Raw genomic sequence first — 21,249 nt, 5'->3', positions numbered from 1 at the left:
GTGTGTGAGTGTGAGAGAGAGTGAGTGAGTGAGTCCCAAGTGGGAGCAATAGATATTTTTTGGATTTATTGTCCAAAGGGCAGTTAAGAGTCAATTATATAGCTGTGGGTTTGGAATCACATGTAGGCCACATTAAGTAAGGATGGCAGATTTTAATGACCAGACATTTTTTAATAGCAACCAACATGGTCACCATTATCATAAAATCAGTGAATCCCTACAATCTGAAAGCAGGCTACTTGGACACCCTCTCCCTGTAACCCTGTTTTTTCCATTTCCGGTAGCCTGCACATCCCTGGACATGACAGGCAAGTTAGCATGGCCAATCCACCTAACCTGCACATCTTTGGACCGTGGGTGGAAACTGGAGCACCTGGAGGAAACCCTTGTAGACACGGGGAGAATGTCCAAACTCCACACAGTCACTTGAAGCTAGAATCAAACCTAGGTCGCTAGCACTCTGAGACAACAGTGCTAACCACTGAGCCACTGTGCCACCCACTTATGAATCCACTTATGGCACTCCAACCACTTATCTTCAACTGTTATCCTGTCCTCAGGTGCCAGTATAACCCTAGCCTCAGAATGTTCAAAATATTCCTGATGTCACAGTCAGAGAACAGGTCAGTGAAACTACGACAGTTAGGCTAGCTGTCCATTCCAGGTTGTTTTTATTGAATTCAAATGTCACCTTCTTCAGTAATAGGATTTGAACTCATATCTCCAGAACATTAGCCTGGGGTTCTGGATGACTAGGCCAGTGACATTGCTATTATGATACTGCCATATCCACCCTCTTCCCTTCTGAAAACCTATCCACAAGGTAGGCTGGGGAGGAGAAACACCCAGGCTGAAAGGCAGCCCCCTACTGACCCACACTTTCAAATGCAGTTGGCTGAGACCATCACATAGTGTGCACCCCCAGAAATGAACACAATAGCTAAACCCGGCTCCCTAAGCTCAGCCCCAGTCCCTGTCTCATTCTCTGATGAGCAGGACATAGAGGCCTGCTCTGTTTCCCTCTGTTTCTGCTACTAAGCTGAAATGACAAAAAAGGGTTTGATTGGCAAGCTCTGCTGCTTGACACTTTTTAATAACTTTTCTTTATTAATTACTCATTTGTTTAAATTATTGACTTATTATTTGGAATTATTTTACCAAAATTCATTTAAAAAATATTGAAGTGTTTTCAATTCCCTTCTGCTGAGTGAAAGAAAATTGGAAAATAGCTCCCCATGTGAAACATTGGACAACCGTGCTTTACACAGGGTTTTTTTTAGTGAGTTCTCATTAAGGCTATATAAAATCTTTGCTGTTATATTCTCAAATCATTATCACAAAGACTAAAACACAATTAGCTTTCCTAATTTCCTACTTCAGATGGGATCTAACTAAGCTTTCTAAGTACAATCGCTCCTACCCTTAGATATGAAGGTGAGTATTCCATTGTTCATAGCTGTCTATTCCATACAAGCAACCTCTATGCATGGATACTGGAATATCTTCAGATAAACCACTGTTAGGAATTCCCACTCTTTAGGAAGTGTTCTGTTTTAGCCCTCCTACATCTAGTGTGGGTGAATTCACACTTGTCTATGTTGAAATTAATTTGTTACAGTTTCATTTAAAACAGAAACAAAACACTATGTACTGTATTGATTAAAATACGTGAAATGAAAACCGAAAATGCCAGACTTGTCAGCACCCTGGTATTACCTGTAGAGAGAGTCTAAGTTAACGTTTCAGGCCAAAGACTGGCCTTTCAGATGAACAATCTGATACATTGTCTCTATGCCTTGCTCCATAGATGCTGATCGACCTGCTGAGAAGTTTTCATTTTTATGCCACAATTAAGTTAATATCTCTTTGGTCATTTTTAAGCTGCTCCCAGTGCAATCTAACTTTATGTTGGACATGTGGATCTCTATCCTGACATTGAAACCATTAATCAATACAGTACATAGTCAAGGCCCCAACACTACAAGACCCCTAGACCAATTCCACCCATTGGGGTTTCTGCCCAATGTCCCTGTTTGTCTGTCTCCTGCCACTCAATGAGCTTCCAAACCTTGTTATTAATTTGCCTTGAATTCCATGAGCTTCAATCTTGGTATGAGGAACTTTATCAAATGCCTTCTGGAAATACACAAAAATAACATGCATAGACATTCTCCTGCCCTTTAGTTATCTCTTCAAAGCATTCATTTGGGTTCGCCAGAGTAGATCAACTCTGTACAAAACCACATTGGCTCTCTTTAATCAACTGAACATTTTCAAGGTGTCCAGTCACTCGATCCCTCATTATAGGCTCTAGTCATTTCTCAACCAAAAAGTGTTAGGCAAACTGATTAATAATTATCTAACTTTCTTCCTTCACCTCCTTTAAGTAGAGAATTGAATGACTGTATCTGAAATAACAGTTTCAAAATTGAGGGAGATTTCAATTGCATTAATAATACTTTCACCTGCTTTCAAAAGTTTAAGAAGAAAACTATCTACTCCTGGGGATTTCTCTCTCTTCAGTGCCATTATTTCCTTTCTTATTGCTCTTTGACCTTTGTTAATTTTGGTGAGCACAGCCCCCAGATTCAATATTAATTTGTTGTTCTGCCAGATAAAACTGATGCAAAGTAATTATTCTACAAAATGTCCACCATTTCCTTTTTTTTATAGCATTACTAGTATGCTAATTCATGTACCATGTTTTCTATTTACAGGACAAAAAAGACAGAAACTTATTTGTTGACAAAAGATAAAGCAAAAACAAGCATGTCCGGTAAGTGTCTGTCTTCTGAGATGTTGACTATTTCTAGTTAGTTCGGTCTGACACTGTGGTTGCAGTTGAAACGAAAAGTTTTGGACTACAAGCTTGACATTTAATAATACTTTGGAAAATAAAGGAAGGACTCCAGCAAGTTTAATGTTAACCAGATATTGCATTGTAAAAATAGAAAATATATCTTCCAAGAAACAAAGAGATCAGTTCAGCAAAAAGCCTTGCAGAATATCAAAAGTACAAGAATAAAATTACACAGGACATTGAGAAAGAAAACATGAAAAAAAATTGACAAGTAAAACCAAGGAAATTCCAAAGATGTTTTATGAATACATAAAGTATAAAAGGATAACAAAGGAAGGAGTGAAGCTGAATGGAAACAGAACAGGGAATGTGTTTCAATCAGGAAGACTGGGATGTTCTTAATGAATACTTCTCATCTGTTTTCACAGAAGAGGGTTTGATATTTTACATTGTATTTAGGGAAGGAGAATATGGACTATTTGATAGGGTAAACATTATGAGTGGTATTATATTAAGCACATAAAAATATGCATGTTTTTAAAAATTATATAAAAATATATTAAAACATGTACAGTCCATATTATCAGATCATCATGGACCTCCTTCAGTAAAGATTTCTCCTGATAAACTTTATTATTGAATGTTTTGAGGATTAATAAGGAATATCAATGAGGCCGTTGCCTGGTATCACAAGATGTAAGACGTACCATCACAAGATCCCATATCTGTCACACCAGGTATTAGAAAGGTAAAAGCTCATGGGGATCCAAAGGAAAGTGAGAAGTGTCAAGCCATAAGACATAGGAGCAGAAGGAGCCATTCAGCTCATTGGTCTACTCCACCATTCAATCAGATCAGGGCTGATCTGAGAATCCTAAACTTCTTTTTCCTGCCTTTCCCCATAACCCTTGAGTCCCTTCATGATTAAACATCTGTTTCAGCCTTGAAAATACTTATATACCAGTCTTAATAGCCCTCTGTGATATAGAATTCCACAGATCCCTTCTTCTCCAAGAGAAGTTGTTCCACTTCATCTCTGTTGTAAATAGGCAATGTCTTAATCACACAAATCCTCTATAATAGACTGTAGCATTTTCCCAATGGCAGATGTTAAGCTAATGGGCCTATAATTACCTTCATTTGTCTCCCACTGACCTGGGCTTTGCTATGAACCATTTTGCCTTCATGCTCCTGAACCCTCCAATCATCAGTTGGGTGATCTTACCTGGTCCACACTTTAACTGGTAACTGGAGTTAACATTCATAGAGATTTTAGTCAAATCTGTTTCTCCCCTCAATTCCAGTGCAAAGTACATCTGTCTCATAATAACTGCTCCCAGTCCAAGCAAGATGTTTGAATGGAGACCAGTTTCCATTCTGTGGAGTACATTTAACAAGGTGGTCTCGAGGACTTTGATTGGGTTGGGAATTTTGTGACTTTTGATGCTTCTTGTTCAGAGAATGATTGCAACATATATCCCAGAGTCAGAGCAGGGAATCTGCAGGATTTAGAATGTCACAATCACATTCCCAGTGACTTCACACCATTCACCTTCTTACACTCAGTTAATGTACCTCACCATCAATGGTGTGTAATCATGGGTAGCAAATAGGAGTTGATAATCTGACCATCAGGATGTCTGAGTTGGTAGATAATGCCACTAAATGTGGTTGTGGTTTCAAACCCCACATGAAACAATCATTTTCTTTGGCAGATTTTTGATTAGTAGGAGAGCCAGGATGATTGGTGGGAGGGCAGCGAATGACAAATTAAAAAGTGCGGTTGATACCATGACCAGAGCAGCCATATCTCATTGAGTGGCAAAGCAGGCTCAAATGGCCTGCCCCAGTCCCTAAGTCCTATGTACCTAACATTGGGCTGATGTGACTTTGGTATTGAGCTGCGTTAGAAAGTGAGGGAGGAGAGATTCAGTGCCCATTTTAAAGCTGTACATCTTTTCCTCATTCTCCATGATCCTTACATTATTTGCAACACTTAACAATTTGCAATATTGTAATAGGAGAAAGTGAGGACGGCAGATGCTGGAGATCAGAGCTGAAAATGTGTTGCTGGAAAAGTGCAGCAGGTCAGGCAGCATCCAAGGAGCAGGAGAATCGACGTTTCAGGCATGAACCCTTCTTCAGGACTTCTCTCATTCCTGAAGAAGGGCTTATGCCCGAAACATCAATTCTCCTGCTCCTTGGATGCTGCCTGACCTGCTGCGTTTTTCCAGCAACACATTTTCAGCTGCAATATTGTAATGTCTACAAAATTAATTGCCTTTCAGCTGGTCCCAGTACAGGAATAATAAATTCTAACTGCAGTTACAAAGCTTATTTTCAATTATTTTCCTTCAGTTGAGTTTACGTTAACATGGGCCTGGAAGAGGGTGCATCAGACATTTATTTGAATGACACAAGGCTTGAGAGACTTCCATTATTTGGGAATATTAGAGAAACTGTGATCTTCTCTAGAACAGAGAAGGTTGAGAGGAGATTTATTCAAAGCACTCAAAAGGATGAGAGTTTGGATGGTATTAATAAGCAAAAAATGTTTCTATTGGCAACAGTATTAGTAACCAGAGGATGCAGTCTTCAGCTCATTGGAAATAAATTCAAGTGGAAATTAGAAAGAATACCTTTTATATTGATGACTGATTTGCATTACACATTGATGCCAACTTAAGACTATAAGACCATAATGTATAGGAACAGAATTAGACCATTTGGCCCATCAAGTTTACTCCACCATTCAATCATGGTTCGTACGTTTCTTAATCCTATTCTTTGGCCTTCTCCCCATAAGTCTTAATCATCATACTAATCAATTTATCTCTGTCTTAAATACATGCAATGGGTTCCACAGAGTCACCACTCTCTGGCTAAAGAAATTTTTCCTCATTTCCGTTCTAAAGAGTCATCCCTTCTCTCTGAGGCTATGCCCTCAGTCCTAGTCTCTCCTACCAGTGGAAACCCATTCTCCAAGTCCACTCCATCCAGGCATCTGTGAGTTCAATCCGATCCCCACTCATCCTTCTAAACTCCATGTACAGACACAGAGACCTCAATGGCTCTTCATCTGATTTGCCCTTCATTATGAAATCATTTTTTAAATCTCCTCTGGACTCCCTCCAATACCTAGACATTTTTCCTTACATACGGGGTCCAAACCTGCTCACAATATTCCAAGTACAGTCTGACCAGAGCCTTATACATCCCCAGCAAAACATCTCTGTTCTTGTATGCTAGTCCTCTTGAAATGAATGCCAATATTGCATTTGCCTTCCCAACTGCCAACTCAACTTGCATGTTAACCTTGAAAGAATCCTGGCCTAGGTCTCCGAAGTCCCTTTGTGCTTCACATTTCTGAAGCCTTTCCCCATTTAGGAAATAGTATATGCTTCTATTCTTCCTACCAAAACCTCATACCTTTCCACATCATACTCCTTCTGCTACTTGCTCAGTATGTCCCAGTCCTTGGCATGGGTTCAGTTCCTGCACAGACTGAGGTTACCATTGAAGGACTCTTTCATAACATCTCCCATCACCAGAGGCCTGGAGAACTTCAGGTTAAACCACCACAAGTTGTCTCTCTCTAATAACAGAGCAGCCCTATGGTTCGATCAGACTTTGGCAACTATACTATTACTTTTTTAAACATTAAATTACGATGATCTGAAATGCACTGCCTGAAAGGATCATGGAAGAAGATGCAATAATCATTTTTAAAAAGTGAATTTTGAAAATGTCAAATGACAGTGCATTGGAGAAAGAAACAGAAAAAGGGACTGAACGGATAGGTCTTTCAAAGAGCCAGGAGAGGCCAGATGAGCTGAATAACTTCCTTCAGTATTGTTTGGTTGTATGAAACTTCTTCCTGTAGGGGTACTCCTGGAAGTGAATCTCACAACCTTTCAACTGTCTGTAAAGAGATTCCTCCCACCACTACTGCCCTTTATGCCTCTCCCCACACTGTGCATCCCTTCCGTACAACATTGTAATGGCTCCTCATTCTGCAGAAACACCTGCTGGAAACAGTCAGCTTCTATCCATATATCCCACCTTTTCCAATTTGAAATCCTTTCATAATCTCTATTTGCAGTTAATTAGCAAGAGTCAAGACAGGTTGGAAAACAGAGGAGTGGAGTTAGTTGGAGCGTCTCTGCACTGCTGGCTGGTGCATAAGTAGTTGTAGATCATTACCACTGGTAGGAGGCTTTACAGTGATGTGTTTACATAGAGACTCACCATCTAAAGGTGAAGGTAGCACGCGACAACGTTGAGAGGAGGTGCATGTTATTGTAAGATGGTGGAGTCAAAAGGTGTGGTGCTGGAAAAGCACAGCAGGTCAGGCAGCATCCGAGGGGCAGGAGAGTCAATGGTTCGGGCATAAGTCTTTCATCAGGCTTATGACCAAAATGACAACTATCCTGCTCTTCAAATGCTGCCTGACCTGCTGTGCTTGTCCAGCACGACACCTTTTGACTCTGGCTCTTCAGCATCTGCAGTCCTCACTTTCATCTGCAATATGTGAGCAGGAATAGAGAGGGCAAAATTGTACTCCGTGTGATGAGTTAAAGTGTGTCTATTTTAATGCTAGAAGGGTGATGAACTTAGAGCATGGATCAGTACTTGGAACTGTGATGTTGCGGCCATTACGGAGGCATGGATATCACCGGGGCAGGACTTGTTGTTGGATATTCCAGGATTTAGATTTTTCAAAAAGAATAGGGGAAAGATAAACAAGGTGGGGGAGTGGTATTGCTAACCAGGAAGTGTATCATAGCTGCAAAAAGAGAGGTCGTCGAGGAGGGTTTGTCTGCAGAGTCAGTCTGGGTGGAAGTCAGAAACAGAAAAGTTTTCTACAGACTCCCCAACAGCGACAGAGACACAGAGGAGCAGATTGGGAGGCAGATTTTGGAACGGTGCAGAAGTAACTGCACCTTGGAAAGGGTTATTGTCATGGTTTCATGACCTAATATTGATTGGAACCTCCTTGGTTCGAATAGTTTACTTAGAGCAGTTTTTGTCAGGTATGTCCAGGAAGGATTCCTGATGCAATATGTAGATAGGAGAGAGCAGGTCATATTGGATTTGGTGCTTGGCAACAAACCAGGTCAAGTCTCAGAATTTTTGGTAGAAGTGCATTTCGGTGATAGTGATCACAACTCCCTGACCTTTACTATACTCATGGAGAGGGATAGGAGCAGAGGGTGTGGGAAAGTATTCAATTGGGGGAGGGGGGATTGCAATGCTATTAGGCAGAAACTGGGGCACCTAAACTGGGAGTAGATAGAGAGGAACCTGATTATCCGAATACCAATTATCCGAAAATCAGATTATCCGAAGGAGATCTCGAGGTTGCAATAGAAACATTACATCAAAGATGTGTTTCCAACAGTGATCATGTCTTTTGTTGACAGAGATTAAACAGGCACCGCCTCCAAATGACTGACCTCCCACCCTCTCTCTCTCTCTCTCTCTCTCTCTCTCCCTCCACACTTTCCCTGGAGTTCGACAGAGAGGGGTACCCTAAACATTCCCCCCTCCCCCTTCCCCAGGTAATCTCTCCAACACTGTCCTGTACAGGGCAAATGTGGAATCCATCAAAAAACTTCAAGCCCCAAGGGAAAGGCATTTAATCAATTAACCAAATAATCAATTATCCAAACGAAATAGAGCTCACCCATCACGATTGGATAATGGAGGTTCCCCTGTATTCTCAGAGAAATGTGGAGGTTATTTAGGAAGCCCTTGCTGACAGCACTGGACAGGTTTGTCCCACTGAAGTGAGGAGATAGTAGGGTGAAGGCACCTTGGATGACAAGGGATGTGAAACATCTAGCCAAGAGGAAGAAGGAAGCTTACTTAAGGTTGAGGAGACAAGGATCAGACGGGGCTCACGAGGATTACAAGGTAGCCAGGATGGAATTGAAGAATGGAGAGCTAGAACAGGGCGTGAAGAAGCTTTGGTGGGTAGGATTAAGGAAAACCCTAAGCAATCCTACACAAGAGGATGGCCAGAGTGAAGGTAGGGTCGATCAGGGATAGTGGAGGAAACTTGTGCCTGGAGTTGGAGGAGGTAGGGGAGGTCCTTAATGAATACTTTGCTTCAGTATTCACTAGTGAGAGGGACCTTGTCATTTGTGAGGACAGTGTAAAACAGGCTGATCTGCTTGAACAGGTTAATAATAAAAAGGAGGCTGTACTGGAAATTTTGAAAAACATAAAAATAGATAAGTCCCCTAGGCCAAACAGGATATATCCAAGGTGACTACAGGAAGTGAGAGAGGAGATTACTGTGCCTTTAGCAATGATCTTTGTGTCCTCACTGTCTACTGGAGTATTGCCAGATGATTGAAGGGTGGCAAATTTTATTCCCTTGTTCAACGAAGGGAATAGGGGATAATCCTAGGAAGTACAGACCAGTCAGTCTCAAATCTGTGGTGGGCTGATTATTGGAGAGGATTCTGAGAGACAGCATTTATGATTTATTGGAAAACCGTAGTTTGCATGTGACAAAACTCATTGATGAAGGTAGGGCAGTGAATGCGGTGTATGTGGATTTAGCAAGGCGTTTGATCAGGTTCCCCATGATAGGCCCATTCAGAAAGCAAGGAGGCATGGGATACAGGGAAATGTGTCTGTCTGGATACAGAAGACAGAAGGTGGTAATAGATGGAAAGTATTTAGCCTGGAGTTCAGTGACCAGTGGTGTTCCACAGGGATGGGTTCTGGGACCTCTGCTGTTTGTGATTTTTATAAATGACTTGGGTAAGGAAGTAGTGGGGTGAGTTAGTAAGTTTGCTGATAACACAAAGATTAGTGGAGTGGTAGATAGTGTGGAGGGCTGTGGTAGGTTGCAATGGGATATTGAGAGGAGGCAGAGCTGGTCTAAGAAGTGCAGATGGAGTTCAACCTGGAAAAGTGTGAAGTCATTCACTTTGGAAGGTTGAATTTGAATGCAGCTAACAGGGTTAAAGGCAGGATTCTTGGCAGTGTGGAGGAACAGAAGGATCTTGGGGTCCCTATCTGTAGATCTCTCAAAATTTCCACCCAAGTTGATAGTGTTATTCAGAAGATGTACGATGTGTTGGCTTTCATTAGCAGGGGGATTGAGTTTAAGAACTGTGAGGTTATGCTGCAACTCTATAGAGCCCTGGTTAGACCACACTTGGAATATTGTATTTAGTTCTGGCTGCCTCATTTTAGAAAGGATGTGGAAGATTTAGAGAGGGTGCAGAGGAGATTAACTAGGATGCTGTCTGGACTTGAGTATATGTCTTATGAAGAAAGGTTGAGGGAAAGGGAGCTAAGGTTCGTTACATTGGAGGGAAGAAGGATGAGTGACGACTTGGTAGAAGTATGCAAGATGATGAGAAGCTTGATTGAGTGGATAGCAAGATACTTTTTCCCAGGACAGAAATGGCTATCACAAGGGGGCATAATTTGAAGGTGATTGAAGGAAGGTTTAGGGGAGATGTCAGAGGTAGGTTCTTTACACAGAGTGGTGGGTGCATGGAATGTACTGCCAGCAGTGGGCGGCACGGTGGCACAGTGGTTAGCACTGCTGCCTCACAGCGCCTGAAGACCCGGGTTCAATTCCCGACTCAGGCGACTGACTGTGTGGAGTTTGCACGTTCTCCCCGTGTCTGCGTGGGTTTCCTCCGGGTGCTCCGGTTTCCTCCCACAGTCCAAAGATGTGCGGGTCAGGTGAATTGGCCATGCTAAATTGCCCGTAGTGTTAGGTAAGGGGTAATGTAGGGGTATGGGTGGGTTTCGCTTCGGCGGGTCGGTGTGGACTTGTTGGGCCGAAGGGCCTGTTTCCACACTGTAAGTCTAATCTAATCAGTGGTAGTAGAGTCAGATACATTAGGGACATTTAAGTAACTCTTGGATAGGCACATGGATGCTAGTAAAATGAAGGGTCTGTCGGTTAGTTTGGTCTTAGACTAAGATTAAAGGTCGGCACAACATTGAGGGCTGAAGGGCCTGTACTGTTCTATGTTCTATTACATATGTATTTTGCGCCACTTGTGAGAAGTAGGAGTGCATTATATTCACAAAATTGATGAATCTTTTCATTATCAATGGTTTGTCTTAATCCATCGTGTTAACAGGATTCTCTCATTCTAGCAATCACGGGTCCAATTTTACTCCAAACCTATCGCTCAATCGCGGACTATAAGAAGAATTCCAAATACGAAATGAATGTTCAAACAGGAGATACTGTCGAGATTGTGGAGAAAAGTGAAAATGGTAAGAAGGTCTGCTTTCTCTGGAACATACAACGCGATGTCATCACTTTGCAGAAAGCTGGCTCCGTTTACTTTGACCATCCAGTTCCAGGGGCTGAGTTTCCTGCCTGTCCCTCTCTGGGAATGGCCATTTCCTGAGTTCAAAAATCAGGACAAAGAGGGATGGTGACATTTTTAATCATGGCTCCATCTTGCCCTGGGATTTGGGGTCTTTCCCTTAAAAAGCAGAGCCTGGGGTCTGCAATGGTAACAGGCCTGGTCCATGGATATGAAGTTGGTGGATGCTGGGGCATTTCTAACCCCCATCTCACTGCTCTGTTAATTAGTGGGCGGCACGGTGGCACAGTGGTTAGCACTGCTGCCTCACAGCGCCTGAGACCCGGGTTCAATTCCCGACTCAGGCGACTGACTGTGTGGAGTTTGCACGTTCTCCCCGTGTCTGCGTGGGTTTCCTCCGGGTGCTCCAGTTTCCTCCCACAGTCACAAAGATGTGCGGGTCAGGTGAATTGGCCATGCTAAATTGCCCGTAGTGTTAGGTAAGGGGTAAATGTAGGGGTATGGGTGGGTTGCGCTTCGGCGGGTTGGTGTGGACTTGTTGGGCCGAAGGGCCTGTTTCCACACTGTAAGTAATCTAATCTAATCTAATTTAGATACAGTCTCAATTAAGTATGGTAGACCTGTTTACTTCCTCGGACTGGAGAACTCGATGGGACTCAGCAGCAAAAGTAGTAATCCCTAGGAGTACCTGGAATCTTTTACAATAACACAACAAACCTTGCAGCTACAATAAAGTGCCGATAGCCAAGAATGGAATTACAGTACATGCCACTTTGAACTGCAGTGTACCCATACCCTTTCCTCCGCTGTAGGAGTTAACAAAAGCACATAAGTTTATTACACACGTAAAGGTACATCTAAGACAAGTTGGAATTGTAGATGGAAAAAATCCATTTTTTCCCAGCAATATTACTTACATACACTCTGCTGAAGTATCACTTTTATTTCAATCTTTAATTTTTTAAAAAACCTGTTTTTCCTCCTCAATCTGTTCAAAGATACACATCTCTGTAGCAGATGGGACTTGAACATGGGCCCCTTAGTCCAGGGGATAGGGCACTACCACTGTGCCATAAGACAGTTTTAATTTCTTAACTGACTGACGAGGTTGTAAGTATTTCCATTCTGTGACTATCTGTAATTCATCTGCCTTTCTCAGAGACACACAGACACGGACTATCTCATTGATCTTTATCTGACATTCACAACTTTATGGCTGCTAAGCAATGCATCTTTTAAAAATTCAATCATGGGATGTGGCCATTACTGGTGAGAGAGAAAATAAGGAGCTATAGACTGATGGCATTATGTCAGTACTGAGGAAAATGCTAGAATCTATTATAAAGCATGGGATAAATAGACACTTGCTTTTTTTAAAATTTATCCAGGGCATGTGAGTGTCGCTAGCTGGGCCAACCTTTATTGTCCAATCCTTGTTGCCCCTTGAGAAGGTGGTGAGCTGCCTTCTTGATCCCCTGTAGTCCATGTGCTGTGGATTGACCCGATTGTCCTCAGGGAGAGAATTCCAGGATTTTGGCTCAGTGACACTGAGGGAACGGCAATATATTTCCAAGTTAGGATGGTGAGTGGCTTGGAGGGGAAGTGGTGGTATGGATTTATTTCTTCTGACATCTGGCCTTTCTTCTGAGTTGTAAAAGCTCAACTCAGCAAACACTTCATAATGACAATATGGGTAGAACCACAGGAGGTGAGCAAGGTTCTCAATGAATATTTCTCCTCTGTGTTTACCATGGAGAAAGACATAAAGACTTGGCAACTTAGGGGAGTTTGTGGTGATACATTGGGAACAGTCCATCTCACAGAAGAGGAGGTGTTGGATGTATTAGAATGTATGAATAGGACAAAGAACAAGGAAAATTATAGCACAGGAACAGGCCGTTCGGCCCTCCAAGCCTATTTTGTAAGGGTCTGTATCCTTCTGCTCCATGCCCATTCATGTATCTGTCTAGATACATCTTAAATGCCCACCTTTACCACCTCCACTGGCAAAGCATTCCAGGCACCCATCACTCTCTGCATAAAGAAATTTCCCCTCTCACTTTGAACTTGTGACCCCTAGCAATTGAGTCCCCCACTCTGGGAAAATGCTTCTTGCTATCCACCCTGTCTATATCTCTCACCATTTTGTAGACCTCAATCAAGTTCCTTCCAACCTCCGTCTTTCTAATGAAAATAATTGTAATCTATTCAACCTGTCTTCCCTGCTAGCACCCTCCATACCAGGCAATATCCTGGTGAACCTCCTCTGCACCCTCTCTAAAGCGTCCACATCTTTCTGGTAATGTGCTGACCAGAACTGTACGCTGTATTCCAAATGTGGACAAACCAAAGACTTATACAACTGTAACATGACCTGCCAACACGTGTGCTCAATACCCTGTCGGATGAAGGAAAACATGCCGTATGCCTTCTTGGCCACTCTATTGACCTGCATTGCCACCTTCAGGGTACAATGGACCTGAACACCCAGATCTCTCTGTACATCAATTTTCCCCAGGACTTTTCTATTTCCTGTATAGTTTGCTCTTGAATTGGATCTTCCAAAATGCACCACCTCACATTTGCCCAGATTGAACTCCATCTGCCATTTCTCCACTCAACTCTCCAATCTATCTATATTCTGCTGCATTCTCTGACAGTCCCCTTCACTATCTGCTACTCCACCAATCTTAGTGTCACTTGCAAACTTGCTAATCAGACCACCTATACCTTCCTCCAGGTCATTTATGTATATCACAAACAAAAGTGGTCCCAACACAGTTCTCCAGGGTGCCACAGTGGTTAGCACTGCTGCCTCACAGCGCCAGAGACCCGGGTTCAATTCCTGCCTTAGGCGACTGATTGTGTGGAGTTTGCACATTTTCCCCGTGTCTGCGTGGGTTTCCTCCAGGTGCTCCAGTTTCCTTCCACAGTCCAAAAATGTGCAGGTTATGTGAATTGGCCGTGCTAAATTGCCCATAGTGTTAGATAAAGGGGTAAATGTAGGGGAATGGGTCTGGGTGGGTTGCGCTTCGGCGGGTCGGTGTGGACTTGTTGGGCAGAAGGGCCTGTTTCCACACTGTAAATAATCTAATCTAACCTACTACTCTCTGTCTCTTGCTGCCCAGCCAGTTGTTTATCCATTGATTTAGTATACCCTGGGCCCCATTCGACTTCACTTTCTCCATCAGCCTACCATGGGGAACCTTATCAAATGCCTTACCGAAGTCCATGTATATGACATCTACAGCCCTTCCCTCATCAATCAACTTTCACCTCCTCAAAGAATTCCATTAAATTGGTAAAACATGACCTTCCCTGCACAAAACCATGTTGTCCATCACTGATAAGCCCATTTTCTTCCAAATGGGAATAGATCGTAAGCCTCAATATTTTCTCCAGCAACTTCCCTACCACTGACGTCAGGCCTTCTGGTCTATAATTACCTGGATTATCTCTGCTACCCTACTTAAACAAGCGGACAACATTAGCAATTCTCCAGTCTTTTGGGACCTTCCCTGTATCCAAGGATGCTGCAAAGATATGTGTAAAGGCCCCAGCTATTTCCTCTCTTGCTGCCCTCAGTAACCTGGGATAGATCCCATCCAGAGCTGGGGACTTGTCCACCTTAAATCCTTTTAGAATACCCAACACTTTCTCCCTCCTTATGCCGACTTGATCAAGAGTAATCAAACATCTATCCCTAACCTCAACATCCATCATATCCCTCTCCTGGGTGAATACCGATGCAAAGTACTCCCTAAGAATCTCACCCATTTTCTCCAACTCCATGCCAACTTTGTCCTTGAGTGGGCCAACCCTTTCCCTAGTTACCCTCCTGGTCCTTATAAATGAATAGAAGGCTTTGAGATTTTCCTTAACCTTGTTTGCTAAAAGTATTACATGACCTTTTTTTAGCCCTCTTAATTCCTTGTTTCAGATTGGTCCTACATTCCTGATATTCTTTCAAAGCTTTGCCTGTCTTCAGTCACCTAGACCTTATGTATTCTTCCTTTTCCTCTTAGCTAGTCTTACAATTTCACTTGTTATCCATGGTTCCCTAACCTGCCATTTCTATCCTTCATTTTCACAGGAACATGTCTGTCCTGCACTCTAATCAACCTCTCCTTAAAAACCTCTCACATATCAAATGTGGATTTACCTTCAAACAGCTGCTCCCAATCCACATCCAGCTTCTTTGCTATAGTTGGCCTTCCCCCAATTTAGCATTCTTCCTTTTGGACCGCTCTGGTCTTTGTCCATGAGTATGCTAAAACTTACTGAATTGTGATCAGTATTCACAAAGTAATCCCCTACTGAAACATCAACCACCGGGCTGGGCTCATTCCCCAATACCAGGTCCAGTATGGCCCCTTCCTGAGTTTGACTATTTGCATATTACTCTAGAAAACCTTCCTGGATGCCCCTTATAAATTCTGCTCCATTTAGACCTCTAATACTAAGAGAATCCCAGTCAGTGTTGGGAAAATTAAAATCTCCTATCACTATCACTCTGTTGCTCCTACATCTTTCCATAATCTGTTTACATGTTTGTACCTCTATCTCACACTCGCTGTTGGGAGGCCTGCATTACAGTCCCAACATTGTTACTGCCCCCTTCCTATTTCTGTGCTCGGTCCACATTGCCTCAGTGCTCAAGCCCTCCATAGTGCCCTCCCTCAGCACAGCTGTGATATCCTTTATGATCAGTAATGCAACTCCTCCATCCCTTTTACCTCCCTCTCTGTCTGTCTGAAGCATCGATATCCTGGGATAATTAGTTGGCAATCATGTCCTTCCCTCAACCATGTCTCAGTAATAACAATAACATCATTCTCCCAGGTATTAATCCAAGCCCTATGTTCATCTGCCTTACCTAGTGTACTTCTCACATTAAAACAAATGCACCTCAGACCACCAGTCCTTTTGCATTCATCATCTGTTCCCTGCCTACTCTTCCCCTTAGTCGCACTGACTTCATTATCTAGTTCCTTACAGGCTTTAGTTACTACCTCTTTACTGTCCACCACCCTCCTCATGTGGTTCCTATCCCCCTGCCACATTAGATTTTAAATCCTCCCCAACAGCATTAGCAAAAACACCCCCAAGGACATTGGTTCCAGTTCTGCCCAGATGTAGACCATCCAATTTGTAATAGTCCCACCTCTTCCAGAATCGGTCCCAATGTCACAAAAAACTGACCCCCTCCCCCCTGCACCATCTCTCACGCCACACAATCATCCTGCTTATCCTTTAATTCCTACTCTGACTAGCATGTGGCACAAGTAGCAATGCTGAGATTACTACCTCTGAGCTCCTACTTTTTAACTTGGCTCCTAACTTCCTAAATTCTGCTGGAACACCTCATCCCATTTTGTACCAATATCACTGGCGCCTATATGTACCACAATGACTGGATGTTCACCCTCCCCCTTCAGATGTTCTGCAGCCGATTTGAGACATCCTTGACCCATGTACCTGGGTGGTAACATACCATTCAGGGGTCTCGTTTTCAACCACAGAACTGCTTATCTACTCCCCTTCCAATTGAATCCCCTATAACTAGAGCTCTTCCATTCTTTTTCCCACCCTCCTGTACAGCGGTGCCATGAACCTGGCTACTGCTGCCTTCCCCTGGTGAGCCATCTCCCCCAACAGTATCCAAAACGATATACTTGTTTTAGAAGGAGGTGGATGCAGGGGACACCTGCACTGCCCTTTAGTCACCCATTCTCTTTCTCCCTCAGCAATCCAAATCTGTGGTGTGACCGATTGACTAAATGTGTGATCCACGACCACCTCAGCATCGCGGATGCGCCACAGTGAGTCCATCTGCAGCTCCAGAGTCGTCATGCGGTCAAACAACAGCTGCAGCTGGATACACTTCCTGCACGTGAAAGAGTCAGGGACATCAGCCACGTCCCTGAGCTCCCACATTGAGCAGGAGGAGCACACCAGGGGTCTGGGATCTCCTGCTATTTTTGATCTTAAGCTTAACTTAGTCTTACCTTAGATAAATGAAAAAGAAAAGAAAAGTTTTTACCATTCACACAAGAAAAAATAGAAAAGCCTTACCTTATCAATACACCACAGAGTGTTTGTTTTGGTTAGAGGAGGAGGGTGGGTGGGTGTCTCAGGTTCAGCCACTGCCCAAATGTATAGGTTCACTCGCCTTCCCAGAGTGCAATTCGACCACCCCCACTCAGCTCCTCGCTCTCCCAGCTCCCACTCAGCTCCTCACTCTCCCCGCTCGAACTCTGTTCCTCACTCTCCCCGCTCCCCACTCAGCTCCTCACTCTCCCCGCTCGCACTCTGTTCCTCACTCTCCCCGCTCCCCACTCAGCTCCTCACTCTCCCCGCTCGCACTCTGTTCCTCACTCTCCCTGCTCCCACTCAGCTCCTCTCTCTCCCCGCTACCCACTCAGCTCCTCACTCTCCCCGCCACCCACTCAGCTCCTCATTCTCCCCGCTCACACACAGCTCCTCACTCTCCCCGCTCCCACTCAGCTCCTCACTCTCCCCGCTCCCACGCAGCTCCTCACTCTCCCCGCCCCCACTCAGCTCCTCACTCTCCCCGCCTCCCACTCAGCTCCTCACTCTCCCCGCTCCCACTCAGCTCCTCACTCTCCCCGCTCCCACTCAGCTCCTCACTCTCCCCGCTCACACACAGCTCCTCACTCTCCCCCTCCCACTCAGCTCCTCACTCTCCCCACTCCCACTCAGCTCCTCCCTCCACCTGCTCCCACTCAGCTCCTCTCTCTCCCCCTCCCACTCAGCTCCTCACTCTCCCCACTCCCACTCAGCGCCTCACTCTCCCCCTCCCACTCAGCTCCTCACTCACCCCGCTCCCACTCAGCCCCTCCCTCCACCTGCTCCCACTCAGCTCCTCTCTCTCCCCCTCCCACTCAGCTCCTCACACTCCCCGCTCCCACTCAGCTCCTCACTCTCCCCCTCCCACTCAGCTCCTCACTCTCCCCCTCCCACTCAGCTCCTCACTCACCCCGCTCCCACTCAGCTCCTCACTCTCCCCCTCCCACTCAGCTCCTCACTCACCCCGCTCCCACTCAGCCCCTCCCTCCACCTGCTCCCACTCAGCTCCTCTCTCTCTCCCCACTCCCACTCAGCTCCTCACTCTCACTGCTCCCACTGCTGCTGCAAATGAAGGTGGATAAATCTCCTGGTCCTAACCAGATATATCCAAGAACAGCACAAGAGACTAGAGAAGAGATTGTGAGGTCCCTAGCTGACATTTTTGTATCATGGTTAGCCACAGGTGAGGTCCAGGATGAATGGAGGGTAGTGAATGTTGTGCCCTTATCAAGAAGGGCTGCAAAGAAAAGCCTAGGAACTAAAGACTAGGAAGTTTAACATCTGTGCGACGTAAGTTACTTGGGAAGGTTGTGTGGAATAAGATATACATGTATTTGGAAAGACTGCATTTGATCAGGAATAGTCAGCATGGCTTTGTGCATGGGAGACCATGCCTCTCAAATTTGTTGGAGTTTTTTGATGAGGCGACCAGAAAGGTTGATGAGGCCAGAGTGGTAGACATCATCTATATAGATTTCAATAAGGGCTTTCATAACATTTCATATAGCAGACTGCTTTGGAAGGTTAGATCACATGGAATCCAGGGTGAGCTGGCAAAATGGATACGCAATTGGCTTGATGGTAGGAAGCAGGGGGTAATAGTGGAAGGATACATATAAGACTGGAGCCTGTGACTAGTGAGTGTGTCAGGGGTTGGTGCTGGGCCCATTGCTGTTTGTTATCTATATCAATGATTTGGATGACAATGTACAAGGCTTGATTAGTAAGTTTGTGGATGGCAGGCAGCATTGTGGGCAGTGAGGACAGTTAGCAGAAATTGCAACGGGCCCTTGACCAGCTGGGGAAGGAGGCTGAGAAATGGCAAATGGAGTTTAATATAGATAAGTGTGAGGTCTTGCGTCAAATCAAGGTAGGAGTTTCAAGGTGAATGGTAGGGCCTTAAGGAGTGTAATGGAACAGAGTGATCTTGGAGCTCAGGTTGACAGTTCTCTAAAGGTGGAGTAGACAGGGCAGGGAAGAAAGCTTTTGGCATGCTTGCCTTCATTAGGCAGGGCTTTGAGTATAGGGGTTGGGAAGTTATGTTGCAGTTGTACAGATGTTGGTGAGGCCGCACTTGGAGTATTGTGTTCAGTTTTGGTCACCTTGCTGTAGGAAGGATGTTATTCAACTAGAAAGAGTGCAGCAGAAATTTACAAGGATGTTGCCTGGACTCAATGGTCTGAATTATAGGGAGAGGTTGGACCATCTTTAGAGCATAGGAGACAGAGGGAGGGAACATATAGAAGTGAATAAGATCATGAAAGACATAGATCAGGTGAATGCACACAGTCTTTTTGCCAGGGTTGAGGAATCATGGACTAGAGGCCATCAGTTTAAGGTTAGAGGGGAAAGAATACAAGGGAATCTGAGGGGCAACATTTTTACGCCGAGGGTGGTACGTATGTGGAATGAGCTGCCAGTGGAAGTGATCAAGGTGGGTACATTGACAACATTTAAAAGGCATTTGGACAAATACATGGAAAGGAAAGGATTAGAAGGATAAGGGCCATGTGCAGGGAAATGGGTTAAGCATGTATGGGCATTTTGGTCAGCATTGACCAGTTTGGGCCAAAGGGCCTGTCTCTGTGCTGTAGAACTCTCTGACTTTATGACCTACCAAGTAACTCATTTAATCATTTAGGTTAAGTCATATGATTTCTTGGAAATGCTGTTTTGACTGGCTGGGAAAAGAAAATAAGTTTTTGACTCTCATAAAATAACAACTCACCCTCACAGAACTGTAAACCAAAAGCCCATTTAGTTCTCCTTCAAAACTCAAGTTCCCAGTTCATAAAAACTGTTCCAAATCTTCATCACGATGTATTTCAATACACAGTAAGTCAAACATATATATTTCACCATGTAGGTCAGCAGCTCACTAAACTGAGAAGGATTTCATTTGGAATATACAGGTCCTGACTTGGCCCATCACTTTACTCTGAATTATATACTCACTGTCAATGACTTTTAGATTTTCATTCACAATGCATTTGGATAATTCAGAAATTTTCCAAATATTCCTCAATAGCAATTTCAATCTATTAATTCTCTGCTTGTGTAATTACTGTGCAAGTTTCTTCTAATTCCTGAAGCAGCAACTCATCTGATTTGTTGCAGGTTGGTGGTTTTGCCAAATGGAAGGGAAGCGTGGCTGGCTGCCCGCCTCTTTTCTTGAACCCCTTGAAAGCCCAGATGAGAGTGACGAGCAAGATCCCAATTATGAAGGTGAGAAAACATTGAGTGTAACAGCCTGAGCCTATACAGGATGGGCCTGTCACACAGGAGGCTGAGCATGTACAGGATGGGCCTGTCACACAGGAGGCTGAGCATGTACAGGATGGGCCTCTCACACAGGAGGTTGAGCCTGCACAGGATGGGCCTGACACACAGGAACCTGAGCCTGTACAGGATGGGCCTGTCACACAGGGGGCTGAGCCTGGACAGGATGGGCCTGTCACACATGGGGCTGGGCCTGGACAGGATGGGCCTGAGCCTGGACAGGATGGGCCTGACACACAGGAACCTGAGCCTGTACAGGATGGGCCTGTCACAGAGGAACCTGAGCCTGAACAGGATGGGCCTGTCACACAGGAGCCTGAGCATGTACAGGATGGGCCTGTCACACAGGAGCCTGAGCATGTACAGGATGGGCCTGTCACACAGGAACCTGAGCATGTACAGGGTGGGCCTGACACACAGGAACCTGAGCATGTACAGGATGGGCCTGACACACAGGAACCTGAGCCTGTACAGGATGGGCCTGTCACACAGGGGGCTGAGCCTGGACAGGATGGGCCTGTCACACAGGAACCTGAGCCTGTACAGGATGGGCCTGTCACACATGGGGCTGAGCCTGGACAGGATGGGCCTGATACACAGGAACCTGAGCCTGGACAGGATTGGCCTGACACACAGGAACCTGAGCCTGTATAGGATGGGCCTGTCACACAGGAACCTGAGCCTGTACAGGATGGGCCTGTCACACAGGAGTATAGATTAGTGTGGTGCTGGAAAAGCAGAGTTCAGGCAGCATCCGAGGAGCAG

The 21,249-nt window shown here is 44.6% G+C and overlaps 1 protein-coding gene across 1 annotated transcript in view; it reads left to right on the top strand.

Moving 5' to 3' along the window:
• ncf1 (neutrophil cytosolic factor 1) overlaps positions 1 to 21,249 on the top strand; it is a 77,126-nt gene that overhangs the window by 29,387 nt on the left and 26,490 nt on the right. Inside the window, exons 5-7 of the mRNA XM_060848371.1 lie at positions 2,718 to 2,776; positions 10,937 to 11,059; positions 20,323 to 20,430. Coding sequence (XP_060704354.1) covers positions 2,718 to 2,776; positions 10,937 to 11,059; positions 20,323 to 20,430 — 290 coding nt within the window. The remainder of the gene's footprint in view (positions 1 to 2,717; positions 2,777 to 10,936; positions 11,060 to 20,322; positions 20,431 to 21,249) is intronic.

This window comes from Hemiscyllium ocellatum, chromosome 31 (genome assembly GCF_020745735.1).
Source record: "Hemiscyllium ocellatum isolate sHemOce1 chromosome 31, sHemOce1.pat.X.cur, whole genome shotgun sequence".
NCBI lineage: Eukaryota > Metazoa > Chordata > Chondrichthyes > Orectolobiformes > Hemiscylliidae > Hemiscyllium > Hemiscyllium ocellatum.
This window is presented reverse-complemented; position numbering and strand designations above follow the sequence as displayed.